Source organism: Gracilinanus agilis, chromosome 4, assembly GCF_016433145.1.
Source record: "Gracilinanus agilis isolate LMUSP501 chromosome 4, AgileGrace, whole genome shotgun sequence".
Classification (NCBI taxonomy): Eukaryota; Metazoa; Chordata; class Mammalia; order Didelphimorphia; family Didelphidae; genus Gracilinanus; species Gracilinanus agilis.
In genome coordinates, this window is record NC_058133.1 from 139,994,795 (window position 1) to 140,018,493 (window position 23,699).

At 39.9% G+C, this 23,699-nt stretch overlaps 1 protein-coding gene across 1 annotated transcript in view; it reads right to left on the minus strand.

The window, feature by feature from the left end:
- Positions 1–17,226: 17,226 nt before the first annotated feature.
- The window catches only part of EFCAB2 (EF-hand calcium binding domain 2), a 110,593-nt gene continuing 104,120 nt past the window's right edge, over positions 17,227–23,699 (minus strand). The window contains exons 5-8 of the mRNA XM_044671807.1: positions 21,036–21,078; positions 20,871–20,937; positions 17,872–17,990; positions 17,227–17,625 (exon numbers count right to left, since the gene is read on the minus strand). Coding sequence (XP_044527742.1) covers positions 17,875–17,990; positions 20,871–20,937; positions 21,036–21,078 — 226 coding nt within the window. The 3' untranslated portion in view covers positions 17,227–17,625; positions 17,872–17,874. The remainder of the gene's footprint in view (positions 17,626–17,871; positions 17,991–20,870; positions 20,938–21,035; positions 21,079–23,699) is intronic.

Below are 23,699 nucleotides of genomic sequence, written 5' to 3' on the forward strand. Positions count from 1 at the left end.
TTTTCTCCCTTTTTTCCTTTTATTTTTCTTGCTTTTATGTCTAATATAGAAAGGTTTTGCTTGACTTCACATGTAGAACTGGTATATTGCTTACCTTCTCAGTAAATAGGGGAGGGGTTGGAGAGAAGAAGAGAATTTGGAACTTAAAAAAATTTTTTAAAGAATGTTAAATATCAGAAACAACTAGGTGGCACAGTGGATACAGAGCCAGGTCCAGAAAAGGGAGGTCCTGGGTTCAAATCTGACTTCACACGCTTCCTAACTATGTGACCCTGGGTAAGTCACTTAACCCCCATTGCCTAGCTCTAGGCTCTTCTGTCTTGGAGCCAATATACAGTATTGATTCTAAGACAGAAGGTGAAGGTGTTTGTTTTTTTTTCTTAAAGAAAAAAAATTAGGAAAAGGGTAGGGTTTGGGGAAAAAATAGTGAATTCGGTTTTGAACATGTTGAGTTTCAGATGCTGATAGGTCATTCAGTCTGAGATGTCTAATAGGCAGATGTGAGACTGGAGGTAAGCACAGAGTTTGGGACTGCAAAATTGATCTGAGAACTATCTGCAAAGAGATGATAATTGAATTCATGGGAGCTAATGAGATCAAGTGAAGGAGCTTAGAAAAGAGAAGAAGACCCAGGAAGAGCCCTGTTGGTCACCCGTAGATAGATCCAAATGTTCTATCAAAGGAGACTGGGAAGAAGTCAGACAGATTGGAGAAGGACCTGAAAACCTAGAGAGAACTAGAGAGAAAAGAATATTAAGGTCAGGATAATCATCAACATCAAAGGCTATAGAGAGGTCAGGAAGGATAAGGGTTAAGAACAGGCAATTCAATTTGCAATTAAAAGATTGTTAACATTTGAGAGAACAGTGTTGTTTAATGAGATATGAAGGCAGATTGTAGAAAGTCAAGAGAATAAGAGGAAAGGAAGTGCAGGCACCTGCTATAGAAAGCATCCTCAAGAAGTTGAACCACAAAAAAATGGAGAGATATAAGACAATAGCTCACAGGGACGGATGAATGGATGCCTCAGTTTCCTCGTGGTAATAAGATGACCAAAAAAGCCCATTACAGCTCAAAATCAATTATGGATGAGGGCTTTTAGAGGATGGGGAAAAGATGGGGTTGTGCGTTTGTAGGCAGTCAGGAAGTAGCCAGTAGACAAAGAGTGATTGAAGATAAGTGAGAGTAGAGATGATAAAGGGAATGATCTGTTGGAGAAGACAAGATGGAATGGAATCACTGTGCATGTGGAGGGGTTTGCCTTGACAAGAAGAAGGGCCATTTCATATGAGCCAGGATTGAAGGAGGAGATAATTGCGGAAGGAACGTGAGTGATGTGAGATGAGGAGCAAGAGGGGAGAAAAGGGAGCTTTTGGTAAATGGCCTCAATTTCTTTTTAGTAAAATATGTCCGTTGAGGGGGTGGGGGGGAGGGAAAGCCATAGGAGATTTAAAGAGGGATGAAAGCACTTGAAAGAGCCACTGTGGTAAGTGAAATAGTGAATTAATTAAGATGGTATAGAAGGATTGCCTTGAAGCAGTGGGGACCCACTTGAGGTTATGTAACAAATTTATAGTAGAAACCATCACTGTGAGGAACAACCCACGTAGAGAAGAGACCTACCCGAACCACTGCCAGTTAACATTTAAATGCCATTCAGTCATCACGTCTGCAGCAATCCAGTGTAAGTGAAGCAGCAAGGCAACCTATGGAAGAGAAAGGAGGTGGTGTGTGCCAGGTGGATCAAACCACCACAAACACTCCAACCACAACCTTCCCTAAAGATCTCAACAGACGTAGCCCAGGACCCTGAATCCAAGGGTTCAGGGAATAGCCGTATCTTAGCTCTTGTGCACTCTGTCTAAGCCAACCCCCCACAGCCATCATTCAAAGGGAACAAGCCCTTTGAAAAAGTGGCTCTCCATTGCCACCACCCGCTCCAGCCACTGACCGACAAAAAATCCTGAGAGCCTCGGGAATGGCATTTCCCCCAGACCACCTTGGTCCCTGCGTCTGTCATCCAGAAAAGCATCCCTTGTGTAGAAGGAGCCTGACACTTCTGTCCCAACCGCCTCAGCAACCACAGCTGCAAGTGAACGTTCTCAATGCCAAAAAAAGTCCTTGGCACTTTAAAAGAATATATAATAAATAATTATTATATTTATATAATATAAATAGTATAAATATATAGAAATAAAAATAGTATAAATAAATACTTATTATATATGTTATAGAAACACGTGTTATATAAAACTTACATGTTATATATAAGATATACATATAACATATACCTGTTATATATAAAACATATATAACATGCTTATATTATATATAAAACATATATAACATATACCTGTTATATATAAAACACATATATAACATATGTTATATAAATATCTTTGTTTATTATGCTACATATTTTATTTTATATATATTTTATTATTTATGTATATTATATATTTACCTATATATAATATATGCATATTTTATATATTATTATGCTTATTATGTTATTATATTATATATTTACACGTTTTATATTGTATTATATGAATGAATGAATAAAAAATTGAATTTTTAAAATATTTTGCTTGTTTATGCATGCATATATGAATATGTACATGTAGACACATAAACATGCATAAAATGTAACAAATGTGTGTATATTGAAATATAGGTTGGCTACATGTAAAACATATTGCTTTGTATATATATGCAAAACGTTGCTTTATATATACATACATATATATGTATATATATTTTTACATGGGGTGTGTGTGTGTGTTTACAACTAAAGAGCACAATGGATAGAGCACTAGACCTAAAGTCAGGAAGACAGGAATTCAAATCCAGCCTCAGATACTTACTAGCTGTATGCTCTTGGACAAGTCACTTAACCTGTTTGCCTCGGTTTCTTCATCTATAAAATGGGTTAATAATAGCAACCACCTCCCAAGAAAAGATCAAATAAGATATGTATAAAGTGCTTAGCACAGTGCCCAGCGCAACGTGGGTGCCATACAAAAATGCTGGCTATTAATATTATTAGATATAGTTTTTTCCATAGAAATTATAAGCTGCTGCACCCCAAGACCCCTGGGCCTTTTCATCTCACTCCTCCTATGTGCGTTGTCTCTCCGTCTTAGAATATAAGCTCTTGGACGCCAGGGACTGCCTTTGCCTTTCCATGTGTCTCCCCAGAGTGCTTTACCCACAGGAGGTGCTTAATAGATGACTTTTCATCGATGCATTTGGGATACTAGATATCGGCAATGAGCACCGTCTTTGTGCTGCCCCTCAGACAGCCAGGGAATGACAGGTATTCTTCTGCCCCATTTTACAGGGGGAGCACACTTGAGGGGAAGGGTTTGCCCACAGCCATCCATAGTGAGGCAAAGGCAAAGCCAGAACTCAAGATCTGATTCCCGGTTCTATTCCTGGGGCACTGGGTCAGGTTTCTCTAGCCCAGAAGGCTGATAACTGAGAACAGGCTGGGTCTACTGCATGGCACAGGAGAGCTGTTGTGTCTGGCATTCTTAGGATGGTGGCCTTAGCGAGAGGATAAGACGCATTTCTGTAATCACGACGGGAATACATTGCAAGAAAGGAGAGAGCTTCTAATTTTGAGCTGGATGTTGAGGATGAACTAGGGCAGGGCAAGAGGTAAATAAAATATGTTAAGTGAAAGTATGTTCAAACAGTTTTAAAAGTGTTACCGGGACATAGAGCTTTCCTACAACAGAAAAGAGAAACTTTGTGTCTGAAGTTTGAGCTACATTTTTCTGTAGTTGGAAATGATAGAAGCCAGAGCAATTGGTAGCCCAGCCAATAGGGAGTGCTGGATCTGAAGTCAGGAGGACCTGAGTTCAAATGTGACCTCAGATATCTCCTAGCTTTGTAACCCTGGGCAAGTCATGTAGCCCCAAATGCCTAGCCCTTGCCCATCTTCTGTCTTAGAAAAGATACTGCTGAGGGGCTTATGAGAAAGAAAACAGCCACATTCAGAGGAAGAACTGTGGGAGAAGAAACACAGAAGAAAAACAACTTCTTGAATACATGGGCTGATGGGGATATTATTGGGGATGTAGACCCTAAAGGATAACTCTAGTCCAACTATCAATAATAAGGAATTAGGTCTTGATCAATGATATATATAAAACCCAGTGGAATTGTGCATCGGCTACAGGTGGGGTGGGGAATTTGGGGAGAGGGAAAGAGCATGAAACATGTAACTAGAGGAAAATATCAAAAATAAAAATTTAAAAATTTAAAAAAAGAAAAAGAAAAGATACTAAGCAGAAGGTAAAGATTAAGAAAGAAATGATAAAGGTGCCCATTTGTGCAAAATAGAGAATGAAAATCGGCTCCAAGATGTTTGTTTGTTCGTTTTTTTAAACCCTTACCTTCCGTCAATACTCTGTATTGGTTCCAAGGCAGAAGAGTGGTAAGGGTAGGCAATGGGGGTCAAGTGACTTGCCCAGGGTCACACAGCTGAGAAGTGTCTGAATCCAGATTTGAACCCAGGACCCCCCATCTCTAGGCCTGACTCTCAATCCACTGAGCTACCCAGCTTCCCCCTTCCAAGATGTTGTTAAGGAATAGAATGAGGGTTAGATCCAAAGTCACAGAACTTGGATTCTCATTTTGGCTGTTACTGAGCCTCAGGAGGACTTGGAACAATTCACTTCATTTCTCTCTTCCTCAGTTTCCTCATGTGTAATAAGATGCCCATCTCAAAAACTACAACTCAAAAACAATTATACCTATTCCAAAATTAACCTCAAAAGACATTTCCTTGATTGAGGCTTAGTGGTATCCCTTGGGTGGGAAACTTCAAAGATAATCTAGAAGCTATGACTTGTGGGTATCCAACCATCCCGGGAGCAGTTTATTCTACAGTTCTTTCTGAGACTATCTGGAGAGATTAGGAGGTGTTGGGTGGTTCTCTTTCTTATTCCGATGTTACCTCCCGGTTGCCAAAAGCTTTGGGTTAATTCTCCAGACCCAAGTTCTTTGGCACAAACCAGGGTGATGGGCTTGTAGGAAACGATTTGGGGTTTTGTCTATGGATTCCAAACAAGTCTATACCTGAGTTTATGCATTCATAAACACATTAGCACTTTGCTGAGTGATATGCCCTGGGGCGTACTTCTATCTTGAAGTGTATTTTACGTCTGCTACCCATCTTCCCTCAGTGATGCTTAGAGACCATGGTAGCCTGTCTGTTAGTGCTCTGAGGGCCACCACACCCCCATCTTAGGCCTCTCCACCTTGGCCTGAAGGCATGTGGCTCACTGAGAATTAATCTCTGGGTGGTGATCAGAACCACGCATGGCTAAATGAGCAGCAGCTCTTCTCTTCCACTGGGATTACTCTTGTATAGCTATGTCCTGTGGCAGGACTGGGAGATCAATGAGCAGAGAAATACACACACATACACGCACACACACACACACACACAAAAACACATCCATTGCTGGGATAAGTGTTTATAGCTCCTTCTATGGCTATAAATCCCTCACCGTCCTTTCTTATCCATTCTCAGAGTCACCCAATGAATTAGAGTAGAATGGGTTCCTCCACTGACTGGATGTGGGAGCAACAAGATATATGTGAATGTGTGTGCTTATATATGTATGCGTGTGTGCAAAGATACATCATTGTTCAGTTATTAGTCACATCTAACTCTTTATGACCTCGTGTACCGTAGCATACCCATGCCGTCCATGGGGTTTTCTTGGCAAAGATAAACGGAGTGGTTTGCCATTTCCTTCTTTGATGCAAAGATACATATATGTGTTAAATATACCTATGTCTATTTTATTTATAATATGTTCATATTTATGTAAAATATATTTATATAGTGCTTACGGTATGCCAGGCATTGTGCCAAATTCTTTAAAGTTATCTCTTTTCATCTTCTCAACAACCTGGGAGGTAGATGCTGCTTTGATTCCCATTTTACAGATGAGGAGACCGAGCAATAGAAGTGAAGTGACTTGACCAGAATTATACAGGATTTATTTATAATATGTTCATATATATGTAAAATATATTTATATAGTGCTTACAGTGTGCCAGGCACTGTGCTAAATTCTTTAAAGTTATCTCTTTTCATCTTCTCAACAACCCTAAGAGGTAGATGCTGTTTTGGTTCCCATTTTATAGATGAGGAGACCGAGCAATAGAAGTGAAGTGACTTGACCAGGATTACACAGCCAGTTAAGTGTCTGCGGCAGGATTTGAGTTCAGATCTTTCTCTCTCTATCCAATGAGACACCTAGCTAGCTGTCCTGAAGGAATCCTCATAGATGGTCTAAAGGGGAGAAAAGAAACACTTGAGTGAAGTATTTTCATGAACTCAATGAAGTGCAAATTCAAAGAATGCAGCACTGCTATGAAAGGGTGACAGTTGTTCAGTAATTTGAGAAATTTGGGGCTGACTAGAGGTCTAGGGGGCAGAGTCACAAACAATCTCAGCTTCTACAAATAGCTGCTGAAGACATAAGCCTGCAGAGGGGCTGAATAGGAACAAACAAGCAGATAATCATCAGCAGAATGACCTTCAAATGTGAAGATTTCTTCTTTCTCAACTTCTAGGCAGCTTTTGCCATTGTGAAGCCGCCACTCCTTACGGATATTCCTTCCTTTCTGGGTTTCAGAGGCTCTGCTCTCTCTTTACTGATTGTCTTCTCAGCTAGCTGACCACTCCTCAGCCCCCTTTGGCAGCATGCTACAGAGGGCATTTGTGGGAAGAGTCGGCACAGAGCATGGTGATAGTAAGGAACATGTGCTGAACACTCATGCCTGTGTATTGCTGGGCCAGAAAGTCCTTTCTCTCCTATGGAATCCTCACAAATTCTCATCCCCTCAGGGGGAATATTTTTGCCTGGTAGATTTCTCAGCTGAGCTCCCCATGTCTTCTCCATAGAACAGCCCTTAATTGGCAGAGCTATCTCTCTTTTGCCTATACCAGTAATGGTGAACCTATGGCATGGGTGCCAAAGATGGCAGGCAGAGTGCTCTGTGGGGCACATGGCTGCCGCCTCCCCCAGCCCCCAGCCCAGTTTGTTACTAGAAAGGCAGAGGGACTTGGGCTGAGCTGCTCCCTTCCCCCTCTCCATTGTGCCTAATGACATTTTTTTCACATCCCCACCCCTCTGCCCAGTAGCCCAATGGGAACACACAATGGGTAAGGTGAGTGGCTCACAAGAGGCAGAGCTGGAGGGGAGCAGAGAGCTTGAGCCATTCCCCTCCCCTTCTCTACATTCACTGAAGACATTCCTCACTTCACTCGCCCAGTAGCCCAATGAGAACACTTCCTCCCTCCCTTGTGTGGGGTAAGGGTAGGAGCAGGGCTCACCAAACACTTGATGGTGGGAAGGGGCATGGCATGCCATCTCTGGGGGGAGAAGGGGGCAGGCATGGCACTCGGTCTGGGGGAATGGGATGGGGGGCAAGACCCTACACTCCATCTCTAAAAGGTTCACCATCACTGGTCAATACCAACTCTCTTTCCTGATGCCAGACTCCTCCTTGAAGGTGTTTCAAGTGATTGCCTCTCCTTATCTCCATCTGTCAGGAATATATCTGCAGTGTGGCATGTGTGGAATGTGCAGGAGGACCAGCACTTCTGATATGAGGCTTTGCCCAGCCGTTTTCAGGACTTTTCACCCAACTCTCACCTGTGGCTTTAAGATGTAGCACAGGAAGGGGCCACACTTCAATAAAACAACTAAATAAAATGAGGGTGACCACAGACCTTAAACCCAAAAGTGAATTGGGGGAATGTCTCTCCCAAGCACATGAAAACTTCCCCCCCCCCACCCCAGTGAAATGGGTAGATCAGAATGATTTGTTCCAGTGGCCCTGAAGGTAGCTGAAGCAGGCATTGTGGAGACCTTAGAACTTGGTCAAACTGGAAGACACCGAGATATTGAAGACCCTGTATCCCAGGCCATCTCCAGGCATCCAGACTTAAGTGACTCTGGAAGAGAGTGAGTCTGGCAACTTTGTTCAACTCTACCTTACTTAAATCCAATCACCTCATGATGTCATCAACAAACAACAATCTGGGGCTAGTGTTTCTGTTCCCTCAACTGTACCTTGAGTACTCTTGAACTGATGCTCCAAGACCTGGATGGAGTGCTTCTTTAAAGGTGAGTACTCTACCCCAGCACATGGCAGAGGATGGGAGAGGAAGAGTGCTATGGGAGAGGGAGAACTCCTGGGTCCATTGTTGATTCTTCTTTTTCTTCTTTAACCCTTACCGTCTATTTTAGACTCAATACTAAGTATCAGTTCTAAAGCAGAAGAGTGGGAAGGGCTAGGAATGGGGGTTAGGTGACTTGCCCAGGGTTACACAACTAGAAAATGTCTAAAGTCAAATTTGAACCCAGAATTTCCTGATTCCAGGTCTGGAGTTCTATCCATTGAGCCATTCCCGTTACCGTGCTTCTGACTGAACTGTGTCTTTTAAAGATCACTTGGAGGCAAACTCAATCATTGTTCTTCCAAATGATGTTGCTCTTTTTTGACTCACTCAAGAGACCTGTTCACACTTCATAAAAGGACTGCCAGAGGGCAGGTCTAATTTTTCTTCTAAATTGCAGCCCCACATTATCAACTGCCTCGAGGGCATGTTCTGGATATTGCATGGACATCTCAAAGTCAATATATCAAAAAAATAACTGATTATCTTTGCCACACTGCCTCCTTCCCCACCCACTCCTCCCCCTGACCTGCAAAAAAAAAAAATCCTTCATCCATATTTTCCTATTTCTATGAGAGGAAACACCATCCTCCTAGGAACCCAGGTTTACAACCTTAGAGCCATTTTTTTTCCTTCCCTTTCACATAAACTCAGTTGCCAAGTATTGTTGCGGCCTCCACAACATCACAAACACACATCCCATACTCTGGCACAGCCAACATCCTAATTCAAATACTAATCAATCTTCTCTGGATTATTATCACAGACTACTAATTACTCTCCCTGCTTTCATGGTCTCTCCCCCTCTCGGATCCACCCTTCACAGAGCTGCCAAAATAATCTTCCTTAAGCACAGGTTTGAGCTTATTTTCCTTCTATTGACAATGCTTTTGAACTGGTGGATCAAGAGAATGCCATCGATATCATTTACCTACATTTTAGCAAAGCCTCTGACAAAATCTCTTATGTTAGCTATCCTTCTTTAAAAGATGGAGAGATGGAGGCTAGGCAATAAAATTCAGTTATTCAGAACTGTTTGAATAGGCAGACTGAAAAAGGACTCATTAATGGCTCAATTAAAAAGAGGTGTGTAGGGGAGTGTCCCAAGGATCCGTGCTTGGCCCTGAGCCATTTTATATTTTCATCAGTATCTCAGATAAAAGCAGAAATGTCATGCTTAGCTAATCTGCAAATGGCACAAAGCTAGCAAGAATCCCTAAAATGTTGAGTGTAATAATGCAAATAAATGTAATATGTAATAACTGAAATGCTATATGTAATATTTAGAAATTGGTTTTGTTAAATATTAGTAAAAAAATTGTTGTGGTCACTGTTTATAAAATTAACTCTTAAGTCACAAGGATGATAGTAGCTCTTAACAATTTAATTTAATATAAACATAAGAAAGAAATAAAGAAGGAAGTAGAAAATTCTTTTCTAGCCTACCACTCTAAAGTCTGATCCATAGAATTTCAGCTCGCTCCCTGACAAGGTTCCAATCTCCACGTGGAAGTCCAGTAGTCTCTTCGGAGCAAGAGTCTTGCCAGCCCACAAGGGTGTCTTCCACCCGAGTCACCAACGACGAATGGAGTAGAAGAATCAATCCCAGCAAACTCATGCCAAAAGCCCTTGATCTCTACGGTCTCACCTTTATAGCCCTTTCCTCCACATCACTCCCTGTATTTCTGAGCTGGTCTTTCACATCTCAGGAACCAAAGCCTCTCTGACCCAGACTTGTAACCCTTAGTTCCAGGTCATGTTCCAAGGGCTCTTAACCTGTGACCTCTGTTTGGTGCATTCCAGCCATGCTAAAGGGATGGGTCAGACAAGAAGAAAGTTCACGACCCTAGGAGGAAGGGGTTCCCTTTACACAACAGCCAAAATATTCAAGCTAAGATGTCAAGAGTCACTATCCCCAAAAGATCTCAACAGTCTAGGATACTGGGTAGAATCATATAAGCTGAAATTGAATAAAAGAAAAGTATTATACTTGAGGTTTTTTTTCATGTTTTCTCCCAGCTGTGTGACCCTGGGTAAGTCACTTAACCCCAGTTGCCTAGCTCTTACTGCCCTTCTGCCCTGGAACTGATACTTCATATCAATTCTAAGACAAAGTAAAAGTTGTAAAAACAAAAAAATCAGCTTTCCAACTCCAAGATATAGAAGGCATGACTTTGTTCATCTGAACAAAAACTTTGTGGTTCTCACCAAGAGAAAACAATATGAATCCACAATGTGTTATGGGAGCCAAGATAGACAACATACTTTTAGGCTACATTAAGAGGGAGAAAGGAAAAAAAAATTTTTTATTACGCACTTACTACATGCTAGACTCTCTGCTAAGAGCTTGCTAAATATTGATCTTCACAGCAGTTGAGAATACAATATGCACACAAATGAGCTTAATTCAAAGACATATGAGGAGTGAGAATACCAGGGGTAGGGGATAGATAGGGCAGGGAATCAGAGAATGTCAAGGGAGCAGTTTCAACTCATTTTATCTTCACAAATACCCGGAGATATAGATGTCTATTACAATCCCCCATTTTTAATTTTAGAAAACTGAGTCAGAGATTAAGTGACTTGCCCAGGGTCACACAACCAGTAAAAATGTCTGAGGTTGGATTTGAACTCAGGTCTTCTTGACTCCTGGGCCAATGCTCTATGGATTGTACCACCATAGAGTCTAGGAATAAAGCAGTTATAGTCATACTAGTCTTTGTGCTCAGGCAGGCTGTATTTAGAACAATGTATTATTTTGGATACTGAAATTTAATTGGGATGTTAAGAAGGAGAAGAGAGTTCAAAGAATATGAAGAGGCAATTCTGAGATGAAGAAAAACAAACCAAAATAACCCTGAGATACCATTTCATGTCTTTCAGATTGGCTAATATGACAGAAAAAGGTAAATAATAAATATTGGAGAGAATGTGGGGAAATTGGAACATTAATACATTGTTGATGGAGCTGTCATCTGATACAACCATTCTGGAGACCAATTTGGAACCATGCTCAAAGGACCATCAAAATGGGCAAACCCCTTGACCCAGCAATATGACTACTAGGACTGTATCCCAAAGAGATCAAAGAGAAGGAAAAAGGACTTATATATGCCCAAATATTTATAGCAGCTCTTTTTGTAGTATCAAAGAACTGGAAGCTAAACAGTTGTCCATCAATTGGGGGATGGCTGAACAAACTGTGGAATATGATGATAACAGATTACTATTGTGCCATAAGAAATAATTGAACCAGACAATCACAAAAAACCTGAAAAGACTTATATGAACTGACACTCTTATGGGGAAAAAAAGGAGAGTTAACTTTATTATATTTGGGTATCAAAATACAAAGTAAAGTGAGCTGAACCACAACAGTACACAGTAACAACAATAAAGGACAATAATCAGCTTTGAATGATTTAACTATTATCAGCATGGCAAGGATCCAGGACAACTCCAAGGGACTCATGATGAAATAGGCCATCACCATAGAAGGAACTGATGGAGGCTAAATGCAGACTGAGGCATAACATTCTTCAATTTATTTCCTCCATGATTTTTTCTCTTGTGTAAGTGATATGTGTCTTCTTTCACAACATGATGAACATGGAAAAATGCATTTTACAATAACACAGATACAACATATATCATAATTGCCTGCCACCTCAGGAAGGGGGAAGGGAGAGAATAAGGATCACAAGATGTCAGAAAATGATTATTTTTTAAATTCTATTGACATGTAAAAAATACAGAAATAAAAGGAAAGAGTCCAGAGAAGGATAAAAAAGATGATAAAGTGCCTCAAAGTCAGGCCATTTGAGGATGGATCAAAAGAACTAGAGATGGGGCAGCTAGATAGCTCAGTAGAGAGAGAGCCAGGCTTAGAGCTGGGAGGTCCTAGGTTAAAATCTGGCCTTAAGACACTTCTTGCTGGGTGACCCTGGGCAAATTACTTAATTCCAGTTGCCCAGCCCTTAACACTCTTCTGCCTTGGAACCAATACACAATATTGATTCTAAGATGAAAGGTAAGAGGGTTTTTTTTTTAATTTTTTTAATTAAAAAAAAAAAGTAGAGACGTTTAGAAGGAGAAGATTTAGAGACATGTTAGTTGTCTGTACGTATTGAAATAGCAAAGCACATGGAAGGAGGTATTAAACTGTGAGCTCCTTAAAAGCAGGAACTATTTTTTTATATTCACGTCCCCAATGTTTAATATGGTGCCTGGCATATATTAGGTGCTTAATAATAACTGATTTCATAAAGGTCATGTGTTTAGAGGGGCAAGGAGTCTTTGAGGTTACTGGGAACAAACAGGTCCTTTACAAATAAGGACACTGAAACTCAAAGAAATTGTCTTCCAGATAGTAAGTGGCTCAGGTGAGATTTGATTTTTAAATTATTTATTTATTTAATTAATTTAGAGTATTTTTCCATTTTTATTTTCCAGTTTTACAAGTATCATTGATAATTAATTAATTGATGTTTGCACTAGGGTGTAAATGTTTAATAAGAGTCTACATCCCCAATCATATCCCCATCGAACCATGTGATCAAGCAATTGTTTTTCTTCTATGTTTCTGTTCCCACGGTTCATTCTCTGAATGTGAACAGCGTTCTTTCTCATAAGTCCCTCAGAATTGTCCTGGATCATTGCATTGCTGCTAGTAGAGAAAGTTTGATTGTGCTACAGTGTATCAGTCTCTGTGAACAATGTTCTGGTTCTGCTCCTTTTGCTCTGCATCAATTCCTGGAGGTCTTTCCAGTTCACATGGAATTCCTCCAGTTCATTATTCCTTTCAGCACAATAACATTCCATCACCATCAGATACCACCATTTGTTCAACCATTCCTCAATTGAAGGGCATCTCCTCGTTTCCCAGTTTTTTGCCATCAGGTGAGATTTGAATCCACATTCTTTGACTCTAAAACCAGAGCACTTTCCAATATACCATACTTGCCCCTGTGATCTGTTCTTAAGGCAAAATGATTACAAGATTCAGAGAAACTGATTTGGGCTGGATATAAGGAAAAACTTTCTCACAGTTAGAGCCGCCCCAAAGTAGAAAAAGACTGCTTTGGAAAAATTTCCCTCTCACCAGACATCTTCAAGCGAAGGCTTGAATAACCACTTATTTTCAGGTACATCATAGAAAGGATTCTTACTCAAGTTACAAGTGTGTCTGGAAGGCCCGATGCCCCTTCCAACTCTGCGAGCCTACATTTTTATGACCATGCCATTGCTTGATCAAAAACAAATGTATGGACTGAGAGTCAGGCCTAGAGATGGGAGGTCCTAGGTTCAAATCCGGCCTCAGACACTTCCCAGCCGTGTGACCCTGGGCAAGTCACTTGACTCCCATTGCCCACCCTTACCACTCTTCCACCTAGGAGCCAATACACATGAGTTAAGAGTTTAAAAAATAATAATAACAATATAAATAAACAAACGAACAAACAAATAAATAAATAAATGTAGGGGCAGCTGAGTGGATAGAGTGCCGGGCCTGGAGTTTGGGAAGAGCTGGGTTCAAATCTGACCTTGGACACTTCCTACCTATGTGGCTCTGGGCAAATCATTTAACCTTATTTGCTTAGCCCTTGTCCTCCTGTCTTGAGTCATTATGGGGGGGAATGTTTAAAAAATGTAGATACTCCTCAGTCCTCCAGGATCTGGATCACTAGTCCCAGATAAGCTGAGATAAACTGAGGCTGACAGTCTCTCCCCTGCTCTAATACCTTGACTCAGGCCAGTCCTCAGAGCCATAATGTTCTTCTATCTGTGGAATATTCCTATGAGAGACAAGGGTCAGCTTTCCCACATTCTCTGCCCTGCCCCAGGTGTTAGGGCTCTCTCCTTCCACTTTCTTTGTATTAAGCTCATTTCTGTGTGTTGTATCTTAATTAGCAGAATGGAAGCTCTTTGAAAGGCGGAGTTTTTCCTTTGAGTCTTTCCAACCCTAATTGTTGTTCAATTGTGTTCATTTCGGGTTTTCTTGGCAAAGATACTGGACTGGTTTGTCATTTCCTCCTTCTCCAGATCACTCGGTAGATGAGGATACCGAGGCAAACAGGGTCAAGCAACTTACCCAGGACCACACAGCTAGTAAGTGTCTGAGACCAGATTTGACCCCAGGAAGATGAGTCTTCCTGACCTCACTCCTAGCACTCTATCCACCATGCCACCGAGCTGCTCCTTCTATCCTTACTACCCAACATATAGTAGAGGGAAAAGAGGGGATGGGGTTGTTCAGGGATGTTCCTCAATTAATTTGAGGAGGTTACCAAGAAGGGAGATTCCTCCCAGCAGACATTTGGTATAAGGCAGTGATGGGCAAACTTTTTAAAGGGGGAGGTGGGGCAAAAGAAAGGAAATGCTCATCTGTCAGTCTGTTTCTAAGGCAACTCTTTCAAAGTTTCATTGTATTGCATCCTACTCATTGTAGTCGTCAGATTAGGAATACTGTCACCAAGAGGGATAGAACATTTCAGGGGGCCGCATCTGGCCTGCAGGGCCCTAGTTTGCCCATCACTGGTTTAAGGAGTTGAGCACCCAAGTCCCCGAGTCAACCTTTCTCCCTTGAAGATGGTGCAGCTCAGGCACCATCTTCTGAATGAAGCCTTTCCTGGTCCCTCCAGCTGCTTTGCATGTGTACACAAATAGGTGCACATTTATTTATTCACTTAGCATGTGTGCTGCCTATCTTTCATGAGTACTTGTTTGGAGGCGAGCTTCTTGTGAGGAATGATTGTTTCATTCTTTGTACTTGGTTTCCTAGCAGAGTCTGGGATCTGCTGGGGGATTAATAAATACTTGATTGACTGATTGATTAAATGAACGAATGAACTTGGGTTTCTAGGGTAGAGAATTTTTGTTGAAGCATTTTGAAGCTTCATTCCTATAGACAATGGACTATATATAGACTGCTAAGTGGAAAAAATGCATCGCCTTCAAGTTTCAGTCACTGGGGTTGTCTCCAAGAGGAATCGGTGGTTTGGAGCCATATTTATGTGCTTCTTGGAAAATAAGCCTCACTGATGTGGGGCTCCCCTCAAGATGTATTGTTTGGGGATCAGGTAGGTGGCTCAGTACATAAGAGAGCCAGGCCTAGACATGGGAGGTTCTGGGTTCAAATATGACTTCAGATACTTCCTAGCTGTGTGATCCTGGGTAAGTCACTTAACCCCCATGGTTTAGGCCTTAACACTCTTCTGCCTTGGAACTGATACTTGGTACTGATTCTAAGACAGAAGGTATGAGTTTAAAAAAAAAAAAGAAAAGACAAAAAATATGTATTGATTGGTTTGGACCAGTGGTTCCCAAACTTTTTTGGCCTACTGCCCCCCCCAAAAAATAATACTTAGCCTTCTGGAAATTAATTTTTTAAAATTTTAATAGCAATTAATAGGAAAGATAAATGCACCTGTGGCCATCACTGCTCCCTGGATTGCTGCAGCACCCACCAGGGGGCGGTAGCGCCCACTTTGGGAATCACTGGTTTGGATTCTTGAGGACAACAGAAGAACTGCCCTTTTTTGTTGTTGTAAAAAAGGAATCTTCATCACACACTTGAATTCTTTTTCACCTATTTCCTTCTAGCTTTCTTCTCAAACCCAGCAATAATATGTTGAGGGGGTTACCCTCTACTCTGCCCAGGAGCCTTTGATGACCACACTTCTGCAGAAGCAATAGACAAGCTGTACGTGCATACCCCATGTGGCCCAAGGAGAGTTCCCATACAATGCTAGTCTTGGGATTGCATCAAGGTTAACCTCAATTTCAAGAGTCCTTGGGGGGCAGCTAGGTAGCAGAGTAGATATGGTGCCAGGCCTGGAGTCCAGAGAACATGGGTTCAATTCTGGCCTCAGACACTACCTAGCTGTGACCCCAAGTTGAAGAGTCCTGGAATCCAGTCCCTGGAAAATGGGAATTCCCTAATTGGTGTGTCAATTGAGAAAGACAAGAATTGACCAAATAAGTGGTCCCCTTCGAGGAAAGTAACATGGGTCTAAAGTCATGATTGGAAAAAAAGCTGGACTTGGGGACAGCTGGGTGGCTCAGTAGGTTGAGAGCCAGGCCTAGAGACAGGCGGTCCTGGGTTCAAATCTAGCCTCAGACATTTCCCAGGTGGGTGACCCTGGGCAAGTCACTTAACTCCCATTGCCTAGCCTTTACCATTCTTCTGCCTTAGAACCAATACATAGTATTGAATACAAGATGGAAGGTAAAGGTTTAAAAAAAAAAAAAAAAGCTAGACTTTGTTCTCCACTTTTACCATGAGGTAGTCAAAAAGTTCAGATCTTATGGGAAAGGTTTGCCTGTAGAAGCCCCAAACTAGGCTTCTAGGGGAGTCCAAGTTCTCCAAGCTAAGAACTTTACATGTAGATTATCTCATCGGATTTTCATAATAACCTTGTGAGATAGGTGCTATTATTATCCTCATTTTACAGTAGAGGAAACTGAGGCAGACAGTGGTTAAAATGAATTTCCTAGAGTCACTGTCTGAGTCCAGATTTAAACTGAGGTCTTTCTGACTCCAGGCCCAGTACTCCATCCACTGTGCTACCTAGCTGCCTCTCTTGATAATGTTTTTAAAACATTGTTTAACTGAGCATTTATATGTAGGTAGGGTAAATTAAAGCCTTTTCTCTAAAATGGTAAAATCCTGAAGTTTTAGCTGTTCTAGAAATCTAGGAAATATGTAACCTCCCAAGAGAAAATCATAATTCCTTAACACAAATGGTCTCTTTAAAAGAATATAACTGAAGAGCATTTCAGTTGGCAGTGGTCAGAGTTATTTAGAAATAACAGAGTACCCCGGGGATTCTCTCCTAGGAGCACAATCTGTTCATCTGCTTACCTGTGCAGTTCCATTATTTTGTCTCTCACCCCTAAGGTGTAAGGAAGATCTGGGAAGCTTTTCCCCTATGTTCAAAATTATGATGATAATAATAATATAGAAATATAAATAAATAATATATAAATAAAATGTAACAATAATAATACCAGTGTAGATGGGTTTTTTCCTTTAATGGTGGCCCACTAGATCTTACAAACAGCATTCCCAATGATAAGAGGAATTAAGCAAGATGACTGTTCTGATCCTGTTTCTACCATCTGATATCACTAGCCAAACTTAAGCCCTAAAAAGACTTGGAATCAAGAAAACATTGAAACATTACTGATTTTTGTCAAAGATGGAGATTTTTCTTTATTAAAAGGAAATCTAGTAAGTGAGTCTTTGGCTTTTGCACCTCATTGGGATGCTGCAATGCCCTGCACCCACCATGCTCTCTCTGTGAATACTGTCATTCCACACTAACTGATCTGAAGTCATAGGCTTCTGTGCCACTCATAGAGCTGGAGGAAGAGCTTGGCTTGTGCCAAATCAGTTCTTCTTCACTGTCTTTCTGTAATTAATTCAACAATATTTTAATGGCAATCTATACTATAGAGGAAAACAAATCCTTTTTAGGTAACACTAAAATTTTCTAGCTAAAGTCCATAGGGCATTAGTGGGGTTTTTTTTATTTCTTTGGGCTGTATATATATACAAATGCTTTAAGTTAGAAAAAGAATATTCTTCCAAATTTTTTCCTAAATTAATACCCATTAGTCAGAAGTTTAAAATCTAAAAATAATTAAATGTCTGAAACCTTTTAATTTTCATCTATCACCATCATTGCTAAATAGTCTCTGTATTGAATTGTGTTTGTCTCTGGATCAAGTGCAGCAGACAACATTTCTTCCATTTCCTCCTGTGTAAAAGGCTCACCTAGGAATAGAAAGGAAAGAAACAAAACAATTTTAGTTCATGGAATCATAGAATCAATGATAGACGATCACATCTCCAGTTCTTTGGTTTTCTTTATCTTTCCTTCTGCCAATTGCCAAGCTTAACTGCCATAGGACCCTATATCATTCTTACTCATCATATGTTCCCTGGCATCAGAGTTTTTCACCAGACCATTCCACTGTGGCATAAAGCATTCCCTGGCAAGTCATTGCTTCTATCCTGCCCTTTCCTCCTTATTAGAATTTGGATCTGTCCTCTTTCCCAGCTATTAGAGGCTGAGGAAATTGCTGAGCTTATAATTTCACCTGAAACAACAGGCAAGGTATCAAGATATCACTCCCAGATAAGCTTATATTAAACAAGGCTGCTGAAATACCAAGAGATCAAATTGCAACTCCCATCTGAATAGGGAACCTAAGAAGTAATGTTTCAGAAGTCTATGAATAGAAGACCACATGGCTTCCATGCAAATCTTGTTGACGGGGCCATGTCTGAGACTTTGGGATGTGAACATTCTGTCTCTGATTGAATGTGCCTTAATAAGAACCTGCCATCTTAGACATGTGAGCAGTGAGAGATACCAGGGAGAGATGCCACATGACAACCATTTCAAAATGACTCTCTTTGTCTCAGCTTGGCTCAGTAGATTGTTGCACAATTAAACCAAAAAAGCTGAATGGAGAATCTGTAGGTTTTAGTTGGCTTCAGATAATAGATGAGAGCCATCTGGAGGTTGGTTTCACCAGGATGGAAAATGGTCCTGGGAAGAATTCTGGCAAGATCATGAACTAATTAAAATGGTATTCAAAACTAACACCAAAGACAAGAATACAGGGATATATCCAGAGTAACCCCCACCCCCACCCCTTCCCCGAGCCCAAATGGATTTGGTGAAATGGAATTGAGCTGCTAGGGCTCAAAGTTCATTTATCCTGAGTTAAAGTCACTGCCAATACAAACAGCGTCTTCCAGATTTGACTCAAGTTCACAGTTCTGGGATGATTCAAGAGGTTTCTGTCATTCTATTGAAGCAATGTTTATATTCCAAATTCAGAGACAATTTAAGCTACATCGGGACTCCTAAAACCTGCATGGGAATCAACATCCTTGTGACAAATGCCTAGCCTTTGCCTAAAGACCTCAAGTGAGAGGCAACCCATAGCTTTATGAAGCAGCCCATTCAACTTTGAGCTAACTCTAATTTCTAGTAACTTTCTACCTGACAACAAGCCTAAATTTGTATCCTTCCGATCACAAAGACCAAGCCTTGACTTTGTATGGAAGGTAACTTGGTAGATAGTTATCCCACAGCAGTGTCTATCAGGCTACTTAAACCTCGGGAGTTCAAATTAATTTAACAGTTGCCCTACTAGGTATAATGAACAAGGTAAATGAGTTTTCCCTCCATACACACACACACACACACACACACACACACACACACACACAAACCTTTATGTATACACATACACAGAGAAAACTTAAAATTGCACAATGACTTTGGTGACACTCTGGAGAGAGACAGCTACAGATAGGAATATATGTATCTGTCTGTCTCTTTCTGTGTGTCTTGTTATAGGGAAATCATGGGGAAGCAGGAAATACTGCAAAAGCAGAGACAAGGAGATTCCAGAACCCTGGAGAATGAGTTACTCCTGGGATAGTTGGACTTTCTCTTGAGGGAGACAGCGTGTGGACTTCTCACTCTCTAGGGTTCTGGAATCTTCCTGTCTCTGCTTTTGCAGTATTTCCTGCTTTCCCATGATTTTCCTATAAGAGTCTATATCTATATCCCTTTAGATATAACCATTTAGAGATATAGAGATATATGTATCTATATCTATATCCACATAGATATACAGAGAGAGAGAAACACAGAGAGACAGATGGAGACAGGAAGAAAGAGAGAAAGCTATCTTTTTGCTCAAAAGGAACAGCATAACAGAGCAGATAGAAAGATGGCCTCAGTTCAAATCCTACTTGGCATCTACTTGCTGTAACACTGGACAAATGACTCAATTCTCCGTGTTCTAAGCAACCATCTAAAACTACAGATTACTGAGAAGGTGCCAACTTTGCATTGGTAGAAAAGTTTCCTATTGCAATGACACCACAGTCCAGTGACATCACAGGTCCTGTTATTATCCTACTACTTGCCCATTGCAAATATGAGCAACAGATATTTTTGCAGTTTTGTCTATTTTCTATAAGAAATGATAATTAAGTTTAAGTAAATGAAAATACATAATAAGCCATTATGTTTTACTTTATAACTGTCAGGCTATAGAAATTAGGCACTTTTTTTAGTTTTTAAATTTCTTTTAACTCTCATTTTCTGTCTTAGAAGCAATACTGAGTATAGGTTCCAAGGCAGAAGAGTGGCAGGGGCCAGGCAACTGGGGTGAAGTGACTTGGGTCACACAGCTAGAAAGTGTCTGAAGTCAAATTTGAACCCAGAATCTGCCATCTCCAGGCCTGGTTTTCCATCCACTGAGCCACCTAGCTGCTGAAATTAGACACTTCTAATCTCTTCTAACAGTATCTACTAGCATTTATTATTCCTACTGTTTTGAGAAAAACCACAGTTCTCTGTCTCACAGATTTGTTTAAATAAACTATGGTGATTTGTATGTGTAAATCATTGTTCTTTCCTTATAGGTCCTGGGAGAATGCATAAGAGAAGTGATGAGGAAGTTCACCTTGGAGAAACATGAATTAGCTCAATAATTAATACTAATTTTTCTATTAACTATCACATCTTTGTCTTCCCAAATGACAAAGCTTTTGCTGTACATAATTATTACTGGCATTACTAATACTTGTAGAAATTTATTTTTACAAGAAGAAAATTATTTTTACCTTCTTCAGTCATATACTTGACCAGATCTTCTTTAGTAAGAAATCCCTCTTTGGCTATATCTAACACCTATAGAGCAATAAGAAAAAAATATGACCTTTTTGGTTCTGGAAGGCAATTTCAAATTGACTAATGACTTGAATTTTAAAACTCTAGCAATTAGATACCTCAAATGCTTGAAGAAGAACGTCTTCTGGAATTGGTCTGTATCTGTAATGAAATAATCAGAGGCATGATTGCCATGATTTGAAAATGGCTATGCTTACTTTAGCTAAAGGACCCCTTATAAATCAAATCTCTCTCATGCACACGTGCATGCACACACACAAAAAAGAACTAACAATATAATATCCCTTCTGAAGTCTTTTCAGGTTTCAGATTATGAAAAAGAAAAAGACTATCTGCTTTCTTCTCTCAAAAGAAATAATTTTCCAGTTTAAAATAGTAAACATTGTGGGATATGATGCACTGTTTATTTTCATTGACTGTCACTGAACAAAATCTTTGCCATTACCTAGAATCAACGGATTGTAAAATATTGATGTTGGAAAAGGACCTTAGAAATCAGCTAGTTATTTAGTCATTTCAGTTGTGTCTGACTCTTTATGACCCCATTTGAACTTTTCTTGGCAAAGATACCAGAGTGATTTTGCTATTTCTGTCTCCAGTTCAGTTTACAGATCAGGAAACTGAGGCAAACAGGGTTAAATGACTTGCCCAGAGTCACATAGCTGGGAAGTGTCTGAAATCAGATTTGAACTCAGAAAGATAAGTGTTCCTGACTCCAGCCCCAGCACTCTACTCACTGTGCCATCTAGTCGCCACCCAGAAATCAGCCAGGCCAACATTTTACTCCATGTGTCAATTCCTTCTATGGGTTTCCTCATAGATAACTATCCTACCTCTTTTTAAACACAATGACAAGTGATGGAGAACTCACTTTTTTCACAAGACGGTCCATTCCAAATCTAAAGGATTGTATTTTTCTCTTTATGTTAAAATTTCAAGTTCACTTTATTGCCTATTCCCTAACCACTGTATATAAACAACTCAGGTCATTGTTATTGTTTGTGATTTTCTTTACAGTTAATTTTCTCCCATTGGAGAAGGTATCTCCCCCAGTATTATTCTTCAGATAAAGTTGTATCTATGTATTACCTATTATATTTCTCATATTTCAACATACTTAAGTTTTATAGTTTTATCTAAAAATTATTCTCCTTCAACCTCCATTTTTAGGTTAAATTCCCCTTGATGACATTTACAAGTCTCTAGCCAATACATTTATCCCATTATTCATGACATATGTTTTTCCCTAGAAAGCAGCCTATTTATTCCAGTATTTTAAACTATGGTCCCAAGAATCAAACCCTGTTCTTTGACATTCTCTACTCAATCACCTCCTCTTTTTTTCATAAACTCACTTTCCCTATTTTCTTCTTTTTTTTCCTTATTTCTATGTCTTCTATCATTGGGAGGCAGCTTGGCCTACTATATAGCATGTTGGACATAGATTCAGGAGGCTTGTGTTTGAATCCTACCCCAGGCACTTTCTAACTGTATGAACCTGCCTTTAATTAAGAATCAATTAAGCATCTAATTGAGAATTGAACTTCCTGAGCAGTAAAATGAAGAGAATAATAGTACCCACCCACCTCACACTGTAAGGTCCCCTGTAAACCTTAAAGCTCAATAGAAATGTTGGCTATTAGTAAAGGAAGGAAGGAAAGAACATGAATCATATAACCATGGAAAAATACATAAATAAAAATGTTTTATTAAATACACATTATAAACCTTTTGCTCCTTTAACAAGGAAGCTACTTGATCTTATGTGATCCTGATTTTAGCTCTGTAATGTCTGAATAGTTTCTTTCTGGCTTCTTGTAATATTTTCTCTTTGACTCAAGAGATTCAGAATTTGACTATCATTTTCCTGGGAGTTTTCATTTTGGAATCTCTTTCAGGAGGTGATTGGTGGATTTTTTTAAATTTCTATTTTACCCTCTGAATCTAAGATAACAGGGGAGTATTCCTTGATAATTCCTTGAAATATAATGTTTAGGTACTTTTTTATCATGGATTTTAGGTATTCCAATTCCTAAAATTTCTCTTTTATTTGTTTTCCAGGTTAGTTGCTTTTCTGATGAGATAATATGTTTTCTTCTGTTTTTTTCATTAACTTTGTTTTATTGGGGTTTTTTTTTTCTTTTAAACTCTTACCTTCTGTCTTAGAATTGATATTAAGCAATTAGGGTTAGGCAACTGGGATTAAGTGACTTGCCCAGGGTCACAAAACCAGGCAGAGTCTGAGGCCAGATTTGAACTCAGGACTTCCTATCTCTAGACCTGACTCTATACACTGAGCCACCTAGCTCTCTAGTTTTATTGTTTCTTGGTGTCTCATAGGGTGATTGCCTTCCATTTACCAGATTCTAATTTTTAAGTTATTTTCTTCAATGAAGTTTTGTATCTCTTTTTCCATTGGGTCAATTCTGCATTTTTCTTCCAGTGAGATCATGCATCTCCAGTAATGATGAACAGAAGTAGGGAGTAGTCAATGGGTTTTATAATCTTGACAGATTCTCTATCATGTTTCAGATACATGCTCTGGAAAAACTGTATTCCTCCCATTTGTTCATATTTGCTCTATCTAGGCCCATCCTTGTACCCCTCAACAAACAGTCATCAATTACCATGATGCTCATCTTTTTCCTGGGGCTACGACCACCATTTCTCATATTAACTATACATCTTCTTTATATTTTCCTTCTCTAGAAAGCCCAGATTAGCCTATGGATAGGAAAGGTCTCATATTTGTTACATAGTAC